At 31.7% G+C, this 17936-nt stretch overlaps 1 protein-coding gene across 1 annotated transcript in view; it reads right to left on the bottom strand.

The window, feature by feature from the left end:
* The window catches only part of LOC126883603 (uncharacterized), a 37641-nt gene extending 20178 nt beyond the window's left edge, over positions 1-17463 (bottom strand). The window contains exon 1 of the mRNA XM_050649254.1: positions 16804-17463. Within this exon, the coding sequence (XP_050505211.1) occupies positions 16804-17463 (660 nt within the window). The remainder of the gene's footprint in view (positions 1-16803) is intronic.
* Positions 17464-17936: the final 473 nt, after the last annotated feature.

The raw sequence follows: 17936 nt of genomic DNA, 5'->3' as shown, positions 1-17936 counted from the left end.
TTCACATCAAATTGAATTGGTGGAAGGAAAAAAGTCGACAATTTCTAGAGTGTAATGCTAATACCACATCCAAAACGCATGGATTTAATATAGTTTATATTTTGTTTTATATTTTCTACGAAAACTCAAACTATGGGCTTTTCCCGTTTCTGTATTTTAATTATCGTCTTCTGAAAAGACGATTCAAAAACATGAATATCAAACAATGATAATTATATTTTTATATTAACCTAAGGTTCTATTTACATGGAAATCCAACGTCAGTTGATTCTCTAACTTTTCCTTTTTTGAAAACGATTTCCGGATTTGAAGTCAAAACGTCAAAAACTAACAAACATGTAATTATCATTACAACCCATCCCATCAAAAAAGTTTTTGTTAGCATAAAAATATTAAAATCCAGGAGGAAAATAAACTTCCTGTAGCTGGCTGTATACCATAAATCACAAAAATACCAAGTTTCTTGTAAAAGGTATATATTAAAATACCCTAAATAAGGGTCACAATACAAAACGTTTTCGGATTAAGGAATCCATCATCAGTGTTTAAAAGCCAAAATTTGCATGCCTGAGCCACCAAAATGTATCGGGTAAAAACCCTTTAAATGTAAATAATAAGGATGTTTTACATATTTATATAAAATTCATTGGATGGTATAGATAAACCTGGATGTTACCCAGGGCAACACAGGACTCTCCCCACGTGGTTGGAACTTTTTTTGGAGAAAACGAGTTGGCCATTGAAATCCAATATGTGAGGTTTTCTCCAAAAAAAGTTCCAACCACGTGGGGAGAGTCCTGTGTTGCCCTGGGTAACATCCAGGTTTATCTATACCATCCAATGAATTTTATATAAATATGTAAAACATCCTTATTATTTACATTTAAAGGGTTTTTACCCGATACATTTTGGTGGCTCAGGCATGCAAATTTTGGCTTTTAAACACTGATGATGGATTCCTTAATCCGAAAACGTTTTGTATTGTGACCCTTATTTAGGGTATTTTAATATATACCTTTTACAAGAAACTTGGTATTTTTATAAAAATATTAAGTAATCAATAAAATGATGATATTAACCCTCGTAAGGCGGTGCGGGGGTGCAGGTGCACCCCAGACCTCCTTTTTCTCACCTATCTTTTTTGATTAATTTTTTTGATTTTTGTCCATTTTTTTATTCGCATTAAATTCAATTCTAAACACATTCCACCCATTACAGCATTTAAAACTATTTGCGTTTAAGTGTTTTTGTTTTTGGAAATATGACTGTAAGGTGCAAGTGATGAAAATTTCATCCTGAATTAGACGTTTCTGCTGTTCCAACTGGAACTAACAGAGCTATCGGACAATGTCAGTGTTATTTATGTGAGAGAGAAAAGAACGAAAGTCCCGGCATAATTGTATTGCGTGTAAAAACTTTGTATTGCTCACACTGTGAAACATTTTAAGTGTTTGTCTTGCAGCGATAATATTGTTTTTAATAAGAACTTTGTTTGTAAAATTATGTTTCATAATATGAAAAACAAGTCCTAATTATCTTTCAAATCAATTTCTCCAACGTTCACATATAAAAAAATGGATATACGGATGGGGTGCAAGTACACCCCGCACCGTTGTTTACGTAAGAATCTAAGCACCGCCTTACGAGGGTTTAAGTTCTATTTTTTAAAAAATGGCCCGATTTTCATTGAAAAGTCCCGTATTTTAGGTATTTTTTTCAGCCTTGTCCCGAATTCGACTAAAAAGGAGTTGGTCACACTAGGTATAATGCTAACAATCCCTTTTGTAGTGCTTGAAAAGTCCTTTAAAATGAACAATACTAAAGGTCGATTACATTCAAAATAAGCGAGATATGCAAAAAAATTGATGACTAATGTATTTTAAGAAAAAATGAGAAGTATATTTAAGCCCTCATCCGCCAGAATTTAAATGTGTCGTTTTCCTTCTACTGTACCTTTTACTATAGTGTTATTTCTATGTTCAAAAAGTTGGACGGGTTTAAAATAAATGGTTTTAAAAAAAATAAGATCAAATTATAGAGCGCATTTTTAATTTTTCTTAAAAATCTTATTTTTTTCCCTGTAACTTGAAAACAGTAAGAGATACAGTAATGAAATGTAAAATAAAAATTTTTATCTAAAGAAACCCTACATTTTTGTTGGGTATCTTTTTTCGTATCTCTTATCATTTTCGAGTTACATGGAGAAAAAGGAAGATTTTTAAGAAAATTTAAAAATGCGCTTTATAATTTGATCTTATTTTTTTCACAAACCATTCATTTTACACCCGTCCAACTTTTTGAACATAGAAATAATACTATAATAAAAAGTATTGTAGAAGGAAAACGATGTATTTAAATTCTGAAGGATGAGGGGTTAAAAATATACTTCCCATTTTTTCTTAAAATACATTAGTCATCAATATTTTGCAGCATATCTCGCTTAGGTTGAATGTAATCGACATTCAATATTACTCATTTTAAAGGTCTTTTCAAGCACTCCAAAAGGTATTGGTAGCATTATACACCTAAAATAGACCGTTTCTCTGTTATTTCAAGTTGAATGCACCGATTTGAGCATGCACCAAAAAAACAAACTATTCTCACCTACCATATTTCATTTTGTGTTATAACTAGAAGATTTGTGAAAGAACGAGTCTCTTTGTTTTTTTATAAGCTACAAAAATATTTTATATAGTTTTCTTTGCAAAAAACCGTCCTAAAAGATGTCCTTTTTTATGGAAATGGCCAATATCCAACCACGAATAACTCAAAAAGTATTGAGTTTTCAAAAAAAATTATAGAACAGTTTTTGCTTAGAATTAGGTTCTCTAGCCACATCCGTGGTTATTTTAACTAAAAAATTTTCCACCCCCGAGAAAGGGTGGGAACCACCTAAAAGATAAAAGCACACATCGGCATGGGATAGACTTTGTTTCCTGATATATTCCCTACTTACTCTGAAAATATCGAGTAAATCGATATAGTAGGATGGAATTCGGAGCCAAATATCCTCATTAACTGCCCTATAAATGCTTTCTAAATTTTAGCCGCAACAAGCGCCGACTAACAGTATTGTGATGAACGTGAAAAACGCTGTCACATCGATCCAATTAGACCTTTACTTAAAATTTAATTTCTCATTCCAAACTTTTTTAGTCAAACAGCTAGGCTTGACAGCCTTTCTCGAACCCACTAGAATGTTCGAACCCACTAGAACACGCCTTAATCAGGGCCTCACATAATGGACTGGTTAATTGGCGACGGAGTTTCTGTTAGTGGCGATTCGCGTAGCATTGTCCCCTCCTTAAGAGATGGTTCCTCCTGGAACCTGATCGGGACTGCAACTGGATGCTGGTATCGGCAACTGAGTCCTGTTTTACAACTACCAGTTTTACAAAAATGAAAAGGGATAGTTTTCACTCCGCACCAGTAACCATGCGGATTGCAACAGGCTAATACCTGAACTTTGGTGTTTTTAAATATTTCTTCCACCATATGTCGGAAATCCGCCTTATTCTAGCTTTAGAATGGCTAACATTTGCACGTTGGACTCCAATAAGTGCTTTCTCAATTGAAGCAATGCTTCCCATACATCTTGTTAGGTAGGATAATTATGGACAGTACCTTTTGTTACTAGATAGAAAAGGTAACGTGATCTTGGAGTTTCAAAGCTTTTCCGCGAGCTATCAGTTGATATTGAAGTTCTGCAACTCGACCAAACATACTTCGAAAGGCGGATGCCAACCCTTGTGCATCTTTATAGTCTAAGAGCTAGTGAACCCTCCGACTAACGGTCGTCTTGTAAGGCTAGAAATTTTTCTAGTGATAATTCATAGCACACCAAGGCTAAAAACCATGACCTGGCAGGCCTCAGTGGTGCACGTATATCTACCAGGTGAATCGAAAAGTGCAAATTTAGGGGGTAAAATAAACTTTCTCCTGTAAGGTTTAAATTTAAGTATGTGTTTGAGTAAGTCATTTAGAAGAAATGTGTACAATGACAGGCGATTCTGAAGAGCATAAGACCTTGCCAGGCGAGGGGAAAGATTATGGGTTTTCCTAAAATTACTCTTTTTGCATCGAACAAATTTTTTTAGGTTTTTTGAATCATTCCAAATAGAAAACGTCTTTAGTGATTTTTCTCTTAAGTTAATAGTTTTTGTTATATAAGCGATTAAAAATTTTGAAAATTGCGAAATCGGCCATTTTTAACCCTAAATCGGGTGTTTATCTAAAAATTTCAATGTTGACAAGAAACGTAAATATTCTTTAAACATTGATTGATGAAATCCCGAACAGTTTTTTGCAATAAAATATCGAAAACCCCTTTGTTTTTTTAATTGCTAATCAAGCGGGTGCGACACTGTAGTATAAGTGAGGACGTTGAGTTTGCATAAATTCATTATCTCGAGAATGGACAAATTTCAAGAGGAATCCTCAGACAGGTCGATTTTTATTTTTAAATTAGGACTTTTTGGCATATATATAATACTAGTGACGTCATCCATTTGAGCGTGATGACGTAATCGATGATTTTTTATTAAATTTTCAATTCACTAATATAAACATTAACATAATTATTTATACAGGGATTTTTTTATTAAATTAACTTTGATTAAATTTGACAAATAGAAGAAAAAATTTTTTTGTACATCCTGTATAAATAATTATGTTAATGTTTACATTACTGAATAGAGAATTAAATAACCTTTCAAATGAGCTGTCACACAACCCCTACTCTTATTTAAAAAAATAATCGATTACGTCATCACGCCCAGATGGATGACGTCACTAGTATTATATATATGCCAAAAAGTCTTAACTCAAAAATAAAAATCGACCTGTCTGAGGATTTCTGTTGAAATTTGCCCATTCTCGAGATAATGAATTTATGCAAACTCAAACGTCCTCACTTATATTATAGTGTCGCACCCGCTTGATTAGCAATTAAAAAAACAAAGGGATTTTCGATATTTTATTGCAAAAAACTGTTCGGGATTTCATCAATCAATGCTTAAAGAATATCTACGTACCTTGGCAACATTGAAATTTTTAGATAAATGTCCGATTTAAGGTTAAAAATGGCCGATTTCGCAATTTTTAAAATTTTCAATCGCTTATATAGCAAAAACTATTAATTTAAGAGAAAAATCACTAAAGGCGTTTTCTGTTTGGAATGATTCAAAAAATCTAAAAAAAATTTGTTCGATGCAAAAAGAATAATTTTAGGAAAAACCCCTAATTTTTCCCCTCGTCTTATGCTCTTCAGAATCGCCTATCATTGTACACATTTCTTCTAAATGACTTACTCAAACACATACTTAAATTTAAACCTTACAGGAGAAAGTTTATTTTACCCCCTAAATTTGCACTTTTCGATTCACCTGGTTGATATACGTGCACCACTGAGGCCTGCCAGGTCATAGTTTTTAGCCTTGGTGTGCTATGAATTATCACTAGAAAAATTTCTAGCCTTACAGGACGACCTTTACTCGGAGGGTTCACTAGCTCTTAGACTATTAATACTGGCCGGGATTGTATGGGACAGTGAGTAGTTATCGGGAAGTGAGAGTAGATCTTGCTTTTCTTGAGTCCAGGCACGGATCCAAGGGGGGTCAATGGGGTCAATTGCCCCCTCCTTGAGACCTCGCCTGGTGTCTACTGACACTGTTTTTAAGAAAGAGATTACGATTGAACATAAATAGGGAATTTTGTGTCCTGTTGATAACTGAATAACTGAAACATAAATATGGCAGAATTCCTTGAAATCGAAAATTATTAAAAGTCTTTGGAACATAATAAATGAAAAAGTACCACAATAAATCTGTTTATTGCTATTTATTCAATTCAATGCCAGAGACCAGATAAAAATAGTAATTGCTGGTGCTATGTTATGGTAATTTGATCATTTAATAAAACCCCCCGAATAAGAGCCGCTTTTAGAAGGATGTCCAAAGTATTATGTAACAGAGACCTAAAATTGGCATTAAGGATCCGACTACTTCGCTGCTACATATTCTCGGTCTTACTGTATGGTGTCGAGTCTTGTACTGTGAATAAAATCGATCTTTATGGTCTTGAGGTTCTCGAAATGTGGTGCAATAGAAGAATTTTAAGAGTTTTTGGATGGACAAGATTCGAAACTCCACAATACTAGAATGTCTCAGCAAGACTACTGCGATTATAAAAAGCACCAAGAAGAGATAGCTGGATTATTTCTGACGTTTAATGAGAGGTCCCAAATATAGGTTGCTACAAAATATTATTCAAGTGAAAATAGCAGGCAAACGCCGTCCAGGACGAAGAAGAACTTCATGGTTGATTTAGGGTGGCAATAAATAAAATTAAGATACCTATGATGGTAACCAACGTTTCGAAAGGGCATGGTACATGAAGAATAAGAAAATAACAGCTCAAAGAATCCTGCGTACGCCAGTCACGAGAAAATTTGTATTTCGTTGCCCCCACCTTGCAGGGTTGTTGGATCCGCCGTTGCTTGAGTCTTGCTTTACAGTTACTTTCATAGGCCCGCATGACTTCCTGAAACGTGAGATCAGGTACTTCTTGGACTTGATTTACTTCTACTTCTTCATCTACGTCGTAGTCTCTTTCGAGTGATACCAGGCGATTATGGTTTACTATCATCGGCTTCTCTCTATCAATCTTGCTTATTCGGTAGATAACATCGTTCATCTACCAGAATGAGATTCGGACATTTTATGTCGCATCCGCCATTTTTAATAGTTTAAAGTTGTAATAAAAAAATAATAAAATTCATAATCTGTGGCTCCAAAAATTTTATATTAGAATATAATTTTAAAAATTTGAACTGAATTAACTTTAGATGGATTTTTAGACGGAAAAATGATATAGTAAATATTCAAGTACGTCGTTTTTAGTTAAAGTTAAAGGAAAAAGCTGTATTGGATTAAATGCTTTCTAAATTTTAGCCGCAACAAGCGCCGACTAACAATATTGTGATGAACGTGAAAAATGCTGTCACATCGATCCAATTGGACTTTTAATTAAAATTGAATTTCTCATTCCAAACTTTTTTAGTGAAACAGCTAGGCGTGTTTGTTTTATAATTTCCAATTTCGTCAAATAGTGAATTACGTTGGATCCCGTATGAAAAATGTGATTGGTTCACGAATGACAAAATTAAACACTAGTGTAAAAATGTTTAACTTTTGAGGCAAATATAAATGTCTACCAATTTATAAATGAAAGTCTAATAGAATTTTTTTTGAATGTGTTAAACACTCACCGACACAAAATTCCGCTACCCAAAATTTTTTTGAAGTTATACTTCTTTAGGCGCGATTGGGAGTGAATTTTTATTTTACTGGGCGCATGCGCACACCGACAGTATGGTATTAATCGTTATACGGGCTCTGATTGGGTGTTGAAATGATCTGTCAATAATTGTTCAATATGGAGGTTATCGGTAAAAAAAATGTTGTATATATTAGTTTTTATTGTTGTGAGGACAGAAATAAAATAAAATTTATAATTGTAGTGACTTTTTAAATAGTTTTGAAAAGCCACAAGTACGCAATTCTAAATGTTTCAGTTGTATTGCAATAAAAAATTATCTTCATACCTATTTGGAAAATGTAAAAAAATAATGTACTTACCTATTAGTTATTTATTAAGCGCAACAGGCCTTGTAGGCCTAGGGCTAAAATGTTTACATTTTTGATTACATAAATAATATAGTAAATAACTTAATATAACTTACATAACTTATAAATTTTATTTAAATACACTTCAGTCTTTTTATACACTCCTTGACAACCTCTCTCCATCTCCTTCTGTCCAATGCTAGTTCTGTCCATCTCTCACTGTTACTTTTCTTCAAGTCTTCATATACACTGTCCTTCCATCTTTTCCTTGGCCTGCGTTTCCTCCTCTTTTGTATTGGTCTTCGTGAAAGTACCATTTTTGGCATTCGTTTACTTCCCATTCTCTCTATGTGCCCCAAGTATCGTATTCTCTGTGCTTTGATCGTCGTCGTAATCGTTGGCTCTTGATATAGTTCTTCCAATTCTTTATTGGTTCTTCTTCTCCACTGACCTTCTATTTTCACACCTCCATATATTGCTCTTTGCATTTTTCTCTCCCATCTTTCTAACAGGTCTGTTTCTGACTTTTTGAGCACCCATGTTTCGCTTGCGTATGTTACTGTAGGTCTGATAACAGTCTTATAAATTCTTATTTTTGTTTTTCTTGATACGTATTTGGATTTCAATAATGTGCGTAATGCTCCATATTTTTTATTTCCTTTAGCTATTCTTGCCTTTATGTCCCCTTCTTCATGACCATTTTCATCTATTTTGGCTCCCAGGTAAATGATTTCTTTGGCTCTTTTAAACGAGTTTACCTATTAGTAGGAAATGCTTTAATTTACATAATCTGATTACGAACAAACTTTCTACAAATCTTCATCTAATATATCGTTTTCTTACTCTATTTTTTGTTGTATTTTAATATTTTCATTCGACAAAAATCAATGTAATAATTTGATTAAATTTATATAAATAAACAAAATGTCAAAACGTTTATGGTGTAAATGTTCAGTTGGTGTATATTCCCACATGATATATACGCGAAGGTGGCGCAGTGGGAAATCGCTTTGACTTTCTAACGACGGGATCGACGGGAAGCGGGTTCGAGCTCCAATGCAAGTTATTATTTTTTGATATTTTTTATACATTTTATAATTGTAAGTATATTATTATATAATTGTTTTCACAATATACGTATTTAATTAAAATTTTTGGCAACTATTATTGTTCAGAAATCATTTCTTTGTGGCATTTTTCAATGTGTTTGTGTGTGTTTTATTATTTTATTTTTTTAATTTTTGGTATTGTTTTAATAAAATTTTTTGAAAAGTAGTAAGTATTAAAATTAGTTTAATATTTAAATTAAATATAAATAAACTGTTTAAAGTACATATATTGATTTAGTTGAAATCACATAATAGAATTATAACTTCTTACGTGCGTACAAAGTACACGCATTCTTTTTTTATTAAGTTTGACAATAATTTATAACTTTATTATTTGTGCTCCGATTTTCAAGATTCTTGCACCAGTTTGTAGTTACATGTATTGATATCATTTGGTATTATTTCGGTAACAAAAAAATTTTGCTTGCATGGCATTATACAGGGGTGAATGAAAGCATTATATTTTCTCCTAACTTTAAAAAATTCTGTGGAAAAATGGAATAGCTGATTTGGTTTCATAGTCCTCATAGTCCTGTCATATTACTCCTAAAGAGACATCACTAAAAATTTTGTTTTTTAAATTATCCGAATATCTCTTTTCTTGTAAGATCTGTACAATTTTTTGTAAATAAAAACACTGATTGACTCATAAAATAGAGGTTGATAAGATTAGAATGGCCCGCATGCACCCCAGAACTCAATCCTATTGAGCATTTATGGGATGAATTAAGAAAAATTTGCCGTCATCCTAGCCCTTCGGAAAATTTGGTACCGTTATGGCCCTGGTAGAGGAATATCGGGCTATTCCCCAGGCAAGTATAACACATCTTTATTCGATGCTAAACAAATTGCCAGCAGTCGTCGCTGCTGCAAGAGCTAGACGTACCGGCTATTGAATTGTTTTGTTTTGTTGTTAATTTTGTTTTGTTAATTTTAGTGCTTTTATATTTTTAATTAAATAAACCTTCAAAGCAGTGTTTTTATTACAGCTCTTACAAGATAAGAGATATTTGGATAATTAAAAAAAAAACCTTAATAATACCTTCAAGATAATGAAACAAAATCAGCCCTCCAATTTTTCTACAGAATTTTTTAAAATTATGAGAAAAAACAACGCTTCCATTCACCTCCGTATAATGTCATGTAAGCAAAAAATTTTCGTAACCGGAATAATGACGAACGACATAAATACATGTATGTACCTATAAACTGATGCAATAATCTTGAAAATCGGAGTACAAATAATAAAGTTATAGATTGTCAAACTTAATCAAAAATTTTGGGTGGCTAAATTTTGTGTCGGTGAGTGTATTTTCGTACCCCAGGAAACGCAGCCGAAAAAGCACGTAAAGAAAATTACTGGCCGATATTTTTCAACTGTAATATCTGGGGAAAATCAATAAAAACGGCATACCTATTATCTCCTGCGTATGCAAATTGTTACTGCGTCATCGATTTTTATTAACAAATTAATTTAAATTAAATTTATTTCTTTATTGTAAAACACTACGCGTTGTAGATGAAAACGTTTAACAGACGACTTTCTTGACTATACTTGTTCTTTAAAATAAGAGTTTTTTTTTCAATTAAACACTCTATGTAAACAAAAAAATTAATGTGTGTACTTTGTACGCACGTAAGAAGTTATACTTCTATTATATGATTTCAACGAAATCAATATACTTTAAACAGTTTCTATACTACTTTTCAAAAATTTTTATTAAAACAATACCAAAAATTAAAAAAATAAAAGAATAAAACACACACAAACACATTGAAAAATGCCACAAATGATTTCTGAACAATAATTGTTGTCAAAAATTTTAATTAAATACGTATTTTCTGAAAAAAATTATATAATAATATACTTCCAATCATAAAATCTATAAAAAAAAATTAAAAAAATGATATAACTTGCATTGGGCTTGTTTTGTATAACCTACTTCCCGTGTATCCCGCCGAACGAGAGTCGAAGCGATTTCAAACTGCACCACCTTCGCGTATACGTCATGTGGGAATATACACAAACTGAACAACTTTTTGACATTTTGTTTATATGAATTTTTATTAGTTTGATTTTTGTCGAATTAAAATATAACAATATATAGAGTAAGAAAACGATACATTAGATGAAAATTTGTAAAAAGTTTGTTCGTAATCAGATTATGTAAATTAAAGCATTGCCTACTAGGGGTATAGCATAGCAAGTACTAGGTAAGTACATTATTTTTTTACATTTTCCAAATAGGTATGAAGATAATTTTTTATTGGAATACAACTGAACAATTTAGAGTTACGTACTTGTGGCTTTTCAAAACTATTTAAAAAGTCACTGTAATTATAAATTTGATTTTATTTCTGTCCTCACAACAATAAAAACTAATATATTATACAACATTTTTGTTTACCGATAACCTCCATATTGAACAATTATTGACAGATCATTTCAACACCCAATCAGAGCCCGTATAAAGACTAATACCAAACTGTCGGTGTGCGCATGCGCGCAGATCAATATAAATTCATCCTCAATCTCAATCGCGCCTAAAGAAGTATAACTTCAAAAATTCTTGCAAATTAAACCCGAAAGTAAGCATTTTCTTCAATTGTTTTTCATTCTTTTGTAAGGTTAAAAGAATACCCCCGTTAAGATAGGCAAAATGCCCTCACTCCCACAATTCAATTTTTTTTACGTTTTATATAATTAAAAAATAAGGCTCAGCGCAATTTTAACCTTCCACCCCTCTTCTCCCTAACCTCTCTTCAAAAAACGTAATTTCCTTGTTTTTATTTTTTTTTCAGGTGGGATGGATGCAATCCATTTGAAATTTCAAAAAAATGGCAAACATGATTGAGGCTTCTACAAAGGTCGTTAAAAATTTGGGAACACCATTTGACGTTTAGAGGAATATTTTCAATAATGTGAAGAATGTTATTTTGATAATATGTTTTCAAGCAAGACCGAACTTATGTTTTTTTTCTTTTTGTTTATTTACATTTTTCTTTTGTATATTTTTAGTTAAATAAATATAATAATAAATAACAATGGTTGTATATAAAAAAGGTCACACACATACTATAGTATCATGCGTTTCACGTGTAAAAAAGGTATGCAGACTCATAGTCCGCATCCACTAGGGGAAAGTCGCCTATGATGGCATACCTAATTTTGACTCAATTTTTTAAGTTTATTTAAAATTTTCTACGCATTTTTGTGGTGCCAAGTAATTCCAACTTAACCCTTAAACGCCTAAGGGTGGGTAAAAAATGTCCACCTAATGCGTATTCCCTTCTAACATATTTATTACGTGTTGAAATTTTTTCAAAAATTATTTATTGTTAAAAATACAGCCCATTATCGAATGTTAATTTGGTTCTACCAATATTTTTGAAAATAAAAGCAGCATCTTGAGTTAAATATGGATGGACATAAAAAGTACACCCTTGGCAAAACTTGTTACTAAAGGTTTCTATATAATTTGTCGTTGGTAGGAAGATAATTTATATAATTTTCGATGTATAATTACATAATCTACATAATTATCCGCCAATGAGGAGGCTGAAAGAAAGAATATGGAGAAAATCGACAAATCTGAATTACTAGTATGTTAATTTTGATGTACACTGTAATTTTGTTGTAAGGTTTGTAAATTGTTTATATTAATATTTTAGAAGATGCTGTGTTTATTAAGCATAATATTCTTAAGTTTAATCCATTTTCAACAACTGTTAATAAATATATTAGCTATTTTCGAGGTGGACTAAAAGTTCCTAAAATGTTATGTGTATCCTGTATTACTATATGGATGTGAAACCTGGATCATGAAGGTTAACATGATGAACAAATTAGAAGCCTTTGAGATGTGGTCATCTCGTAGAATGCTCAGAATATCTTGGGTTCAACGCATTTCTAACAGAGAAGTCTTAAACAGAGTAGGTCAAGGCGAAGGTGACTTAATGAAGATGATAAAAAAGAGAAAACTTGAATATCTGGGGCATATAATGAGAGGTAGCAGATACAGGATGCTGCAGTTAATACTCAATGGAAAGATCGACGAAAAAAGAGGAATTGGTCGAAAGAAATATTCATGGCTCCGAAACCTTCGTCAATGGACTGGCTTATCAGCAGATCAATTGTTACATGCCGCACAAGATCGAGAACGATATCGGCAAATTGTTATGGAAGCTACCCACGCCTAAAAATTTGGGCACGGTACTTAAAAAAGAAGAGGTGGACATTTTTTACCCACCCTTGGGCGTACATGGAACCTAAAAAAGTTTGGGCGTTTAAGGGTTAAGGTACCTTTTAAGTTTTGTACAATATAATATTGATTTTGAACGTTTTTTACACGCTTCAATTTTTTTTTAGTAATCAAGTATGCCATCATAGGTGACACACGTTTCCTATGATGGCACACCATTTATTTTAAAACAAAAGGACTTAATTTTTAAAACGTTTTTTTATACTTGTTCTCTGTCACTGTCTCCGCAAATTTTGTAGTTCATTTTAAAAATAGTTCTACATTACATAGGCACCTGAAATTTTCAGAATAGCTCTGAACTAGCTAACAATGCAATATTTAACTTCTTTTATACCTGGTGATTGATTAGTGTGGTTAAGCTACATCAGTCTAAATTAACATGAATTAAAAAAATATTTTTATTGAATATTACTACTAGTACTACCTAATAAAATGTTACGTAATTTTTGTTGGAATTAACGTTTGGTTTAAACATTGATTATAGACACGTGTCTGACACGTGTTCACTCCGTGTCTATAATCAATGATCACGTATAACACACAAATTAAAGCAGTTAGGCATAGGCGAAGAATGCTTAAGAAATAAAAAGTACCATAAAATATAATTTATTTCGGTTTACTGTAAAGAGGCCGAAATAATTAGACCGAAAGCAGTGGACCGAACTCATTAGACCGAAAAGCACTTTAACGAAACCTCACTAGACCGAAAATCAGGAGACCGAAAAGCATTAGGTACATAATACAAGGTGCTCAAACAGGATTGTAATCTGAGCAAGGGTATCATCAGCCTTCCTTCACCCTTTATCCAGGCCTAGGACTGGCAGCACAAAGTACTGCTTAAAGTACTTAGAGGTTCTTTTTTGCTTGGTTTCTTTTTATTTGTTTTTTTGTTTTTATTTATTTTTGTTTTATTTTCTATCTATTATGTACAACACTAAAAATTAAATAATAAAAATAGTTTAGAGGTTGTTTTTTGCTTTGTTTTTTTTTGCTTTGTTTTTTTTTTGTTTATTGTTAAATTCAAATTAGAACCAAATAAAATGTACCCTTAATTTCTTTTTATTTGTCGCAGCAAAAGAGATAAGTCAAATGTAATTACAACTAAATGTTATTTGGATGGTTATTAGAAACAGTTAAAATGGTGTAAAATTATTTTTTATCAGACTGTGCAGAGTAACAATTTACACAGTATATACAGTGCGGTGGAATAAGTGTTGCCCCTCCCCTGTTAACTTGTTTATTTTAAGAATATAAGCAAAACTTTTGGACAGGTCGATTTTTAAACTAACCATAGTATGTTACAGCATCAACGTTTCGAACTTTACGCGATCCCACTTCAGGCGACAGCCATAACTTTGATTTTTTTAAATGGGAAAGTACATCATGTGACACTTCATTTAAAAGCTCTTAAAATACTGATTTCAAACATATATAATACTTTAATCCTTTTTGAGATCGTAGGCGCAAAATTTCGGTCGAACTCTTTCTAAATGCAATCATTTTTTTCGTATCCTGAAAAAACTAATAAATATTTTTGAAAAATTTAAACGTAGAATGAAATATTATAGTTTTCTCGATGGTCCAAAATCCCTGAGAACTCCTATAATGTTTATTTTAATAAGTCACAGCGATGAAAAAAGAGAAAATTTAGTGTGATTTTAATTTCAAATATATCGTTCAAAAGAAACTTTTTGTTTATTCTAAGGGACTGTCCGCCATCGGTAATAATCTAATCTTTCATTCTGCCTTTAAATTTTTTAAAAATACTTATTAGTTTTCTCAGAATTCGAAAAAAATAAATGCGTTTAAAAAGAGTTCGATCGAAATATTGCGCCTACGATCTCAAAAAGGATTTAAGTATTATACATTTTTGAAATCAGTATTTTAAGAGCTTTTAAATGAGGTGTCACATGATGTGCTTTCCCATTAAAAAAAATCAAATTTATGGCTGTCACCTGAAGAGGTGTATATAATGAGGCTATAATATACTATGGTTCGTTTAAAAATCGACCTGTCCGAGCGTTTTGCTTATATTCTTAAAATAAACAAGTTAACAGGGGGGGGGGGCAACACTTATTCCACCGCACTGTATATAAAATAACACAAAAAAATACAATAAACAAAAAGACAGATATAAAAATATTTTTTTATATCTGTCTTTAATTTACTGCAATCTTTTTTAATTTATGTACCATTTCGGCCTGATGCTGTTCGGTCTAGTGAGGTTTAGGTAAAGTGCTTTTCGGTCTAATGAGTTCGGTCTACTGCTTTCGTTCTAATGATTTCGGTCTAATTGCCGTGTACCTTTATTTCAATACTAAAATACCGGTTGTTCCATTTATAAGAAAACTCAAAAAATAGTCATTCCGAGTTTAGACCAACCCTGTATATTACAATTAAACATTTCGCCATATTAACAATTTTTAACAATAGCAGACTATATTAGAAATCATTTGAACATAATCAGAGTTTTTTATGTCAATTCATTACGACTCTACAGAGTGTGAATATTGCAACGAAATTAATAAAAAAAACGTAATTATCTTTTAAGCTACCCCATATAATATTACAATACCTCATATTTTAAGAAGGAGGACATTGAGGAGAATCCAAAAATGACAAAATATACAAGGCGTCTCATTAATAAAAACGAAGTTATAAGCAACTTCCGGTATAACGGGAAGTAGCAAATAGATGAAAATATTTTCATTAAACAGTTCACTCTTCAAAACCCCCTCATTTCACTTTTCATGATCTTTAGTCCTCGAGATATTTCTAATTGGCCGCTTATGTGCCTCACCCTGTATTATAGTATAATACTCATACATAATAGGAGACTAAGGTAACACTAATTAGACTAAGAGAATAAGACTTCTTCATTGTATTAAATTAAAAAAAATAGAATGTTCTTCTTTATACAGACATAATGAATTAAGACCCATAAATCTTAAAGAATAAAGAACAACAATGTGGGCCTACAAGTAAGTTAATGTTAAGAACAATTAATAAGGTTAACCAACTCAGGTATTATCCCGTTATATTTATTTGAGAAAAATGCGATAAGCAGCACTATGAACTATGACCGACGAATAACAGGACAGTACCGACCTATATGAAACATAATATGGTATATTTTATAAAAAATTGGTTCTATAAATTTGTATTGTTATAAACAAAGCTTAATTTTATGTCTTGATGATTTTGTGTAAGTTTAAATTACTTTTATCATATTTCTGCAATGCATTTTCTATAAGATGTTCAAACAATAATTGGTTTGTATACAAAAACTAATTAATAATTGAGCGAACGGTAGGTAGTGAAAGATAAAAAAATATATACTTATTTAAATAGTTTATAAAACCTTGAAGTAAAAATTAAAAGTTTATCTATTCAACACTTACTTACATTATTATTTTCTCTTACGAACTGATTTTCAAAGATTTGCACTTATTGCAACAATAAGTGAAGTGTTCATAATAAGGCCACGTTTTTCTTAAAAAATTGAAGCAGTAGTTTGGTGTTGAACATAATATGTTGATAATCCCTACACCTGATTATGTAAGAAAATATTCCGGGTAAGCTCAGTATTGAGAGAAAGTTGTCTTGGTATTACACTTCGTCACTTTCTTCTTCTGAATCACTGTTCTCCACATTGATAATAATTTTATTTATAACAGGAATGTTTTTAAGATATTCTTTTTCGATATTTTTTACGTGCTCTATTGCTTTCTTCCAGTTATCCTCAGAGATATTTTTAAATTCAGAATCTATTAGTTTCACGACAGTGTTATAACATTTTGGACTTACATTTTTTTGTCTCACATTATATTTCAGTTGAGACCATAACAACTCTATTGGATTTAAAACGCAGTAATATGGTGGTAGTCTTAAAGTTGTATGTCCATTTTTACTTGCTGCATTATCAATAATATATTCATTTACAAATAATTTTGTATTAAGTACCTCTACTAATTGGTCTTTAGTGTACCAATCTTCAAAATATAAATCTTGTGATAATAAAAAATCTTGCAATTCATCCTTTCTAGAGTATTTATTCGGAATTTTTTTAAGTTGTCTAGAATGATATGATGCATTATCTAAAACAATAACACTGTTGTCTGCTAAATTTGGTAATAAGTTATTTTTAAACCACGATTCGAAAAGTTCACCCGTAATATCTTGATGATAGTCCAAACAACTGTCTTTAATGTCTTTTGCACTTAATAGTAAGCTATCGGTTACCCAACCATCTTCCCCTCCACAATGCAAAATGCATATTCGTTTGCCCCTGGAAGGTGGTACATTAACTTTGTACTTTACATTGTCATTACTCCAAACTTTGCCAATTGTTTCGTTAGTGTCAAACCACGTTTCATCTAAGTAATAAATTTTTCTTCCGCTATTTCTGTACTCGGTTATCTTTTCCAAATATTCATTACGCCATTTTATTAAACGGGCACTTTCCATTATAGTATGTCGTTTATTGATTGTTTTATACTTAAAACCATTTGATAGTAAAAATTTTCTTAAAGTTGATTTACAGCAATTAATAATATTTTTAGATTTTAATTCAGCTAAAATTTGGTTAAGTGTGGGTATAATATTACCTGCAAACATATTATAAATGGTTTCTGAAATGGGACCTAAAAGATGTTGCTCAATAGATCGATGTAGTCCAAAGTCGCTCCTTTTTTATCTATTTGTAATGCCATCGTTTATAATTCGATATACAGTAGCACATGAAACTTTTGTTAAAGCCGCAGTTTTTAAAACACTCTCGTGCCGTTCCAGTTCTTCACATAATCCAATAAACACATTTAACACAATTTCTTTAGCGTCTTTGGATAAATGTTTTCTTTCTGGCTTTTTAATACTTCCTCTACTTGGTCCAGCAACATTTTCAGGATTATTTGGTGGTAGAATTTCCTCATTTTCTTCAA

This window comes from Diabrotica virgifera, chromosome 4 (genome assembly GCF_917563875.1).
Source record: "Diabrotica virgifera virgifera chromosome 4, PGI_DIABVI_V3a".
Taxonomy (NCBI): Eukaryota; Metazoa; Arthropoda; class Insecta; order Coleoptera; family Chrysomelidae; genus Diabrotica; species Diabrotica virgifera.
Note: the sequence above shows the minus strand (reverse complement) of the source record. Positions and strands in the feature narration are given on the sequence as shown.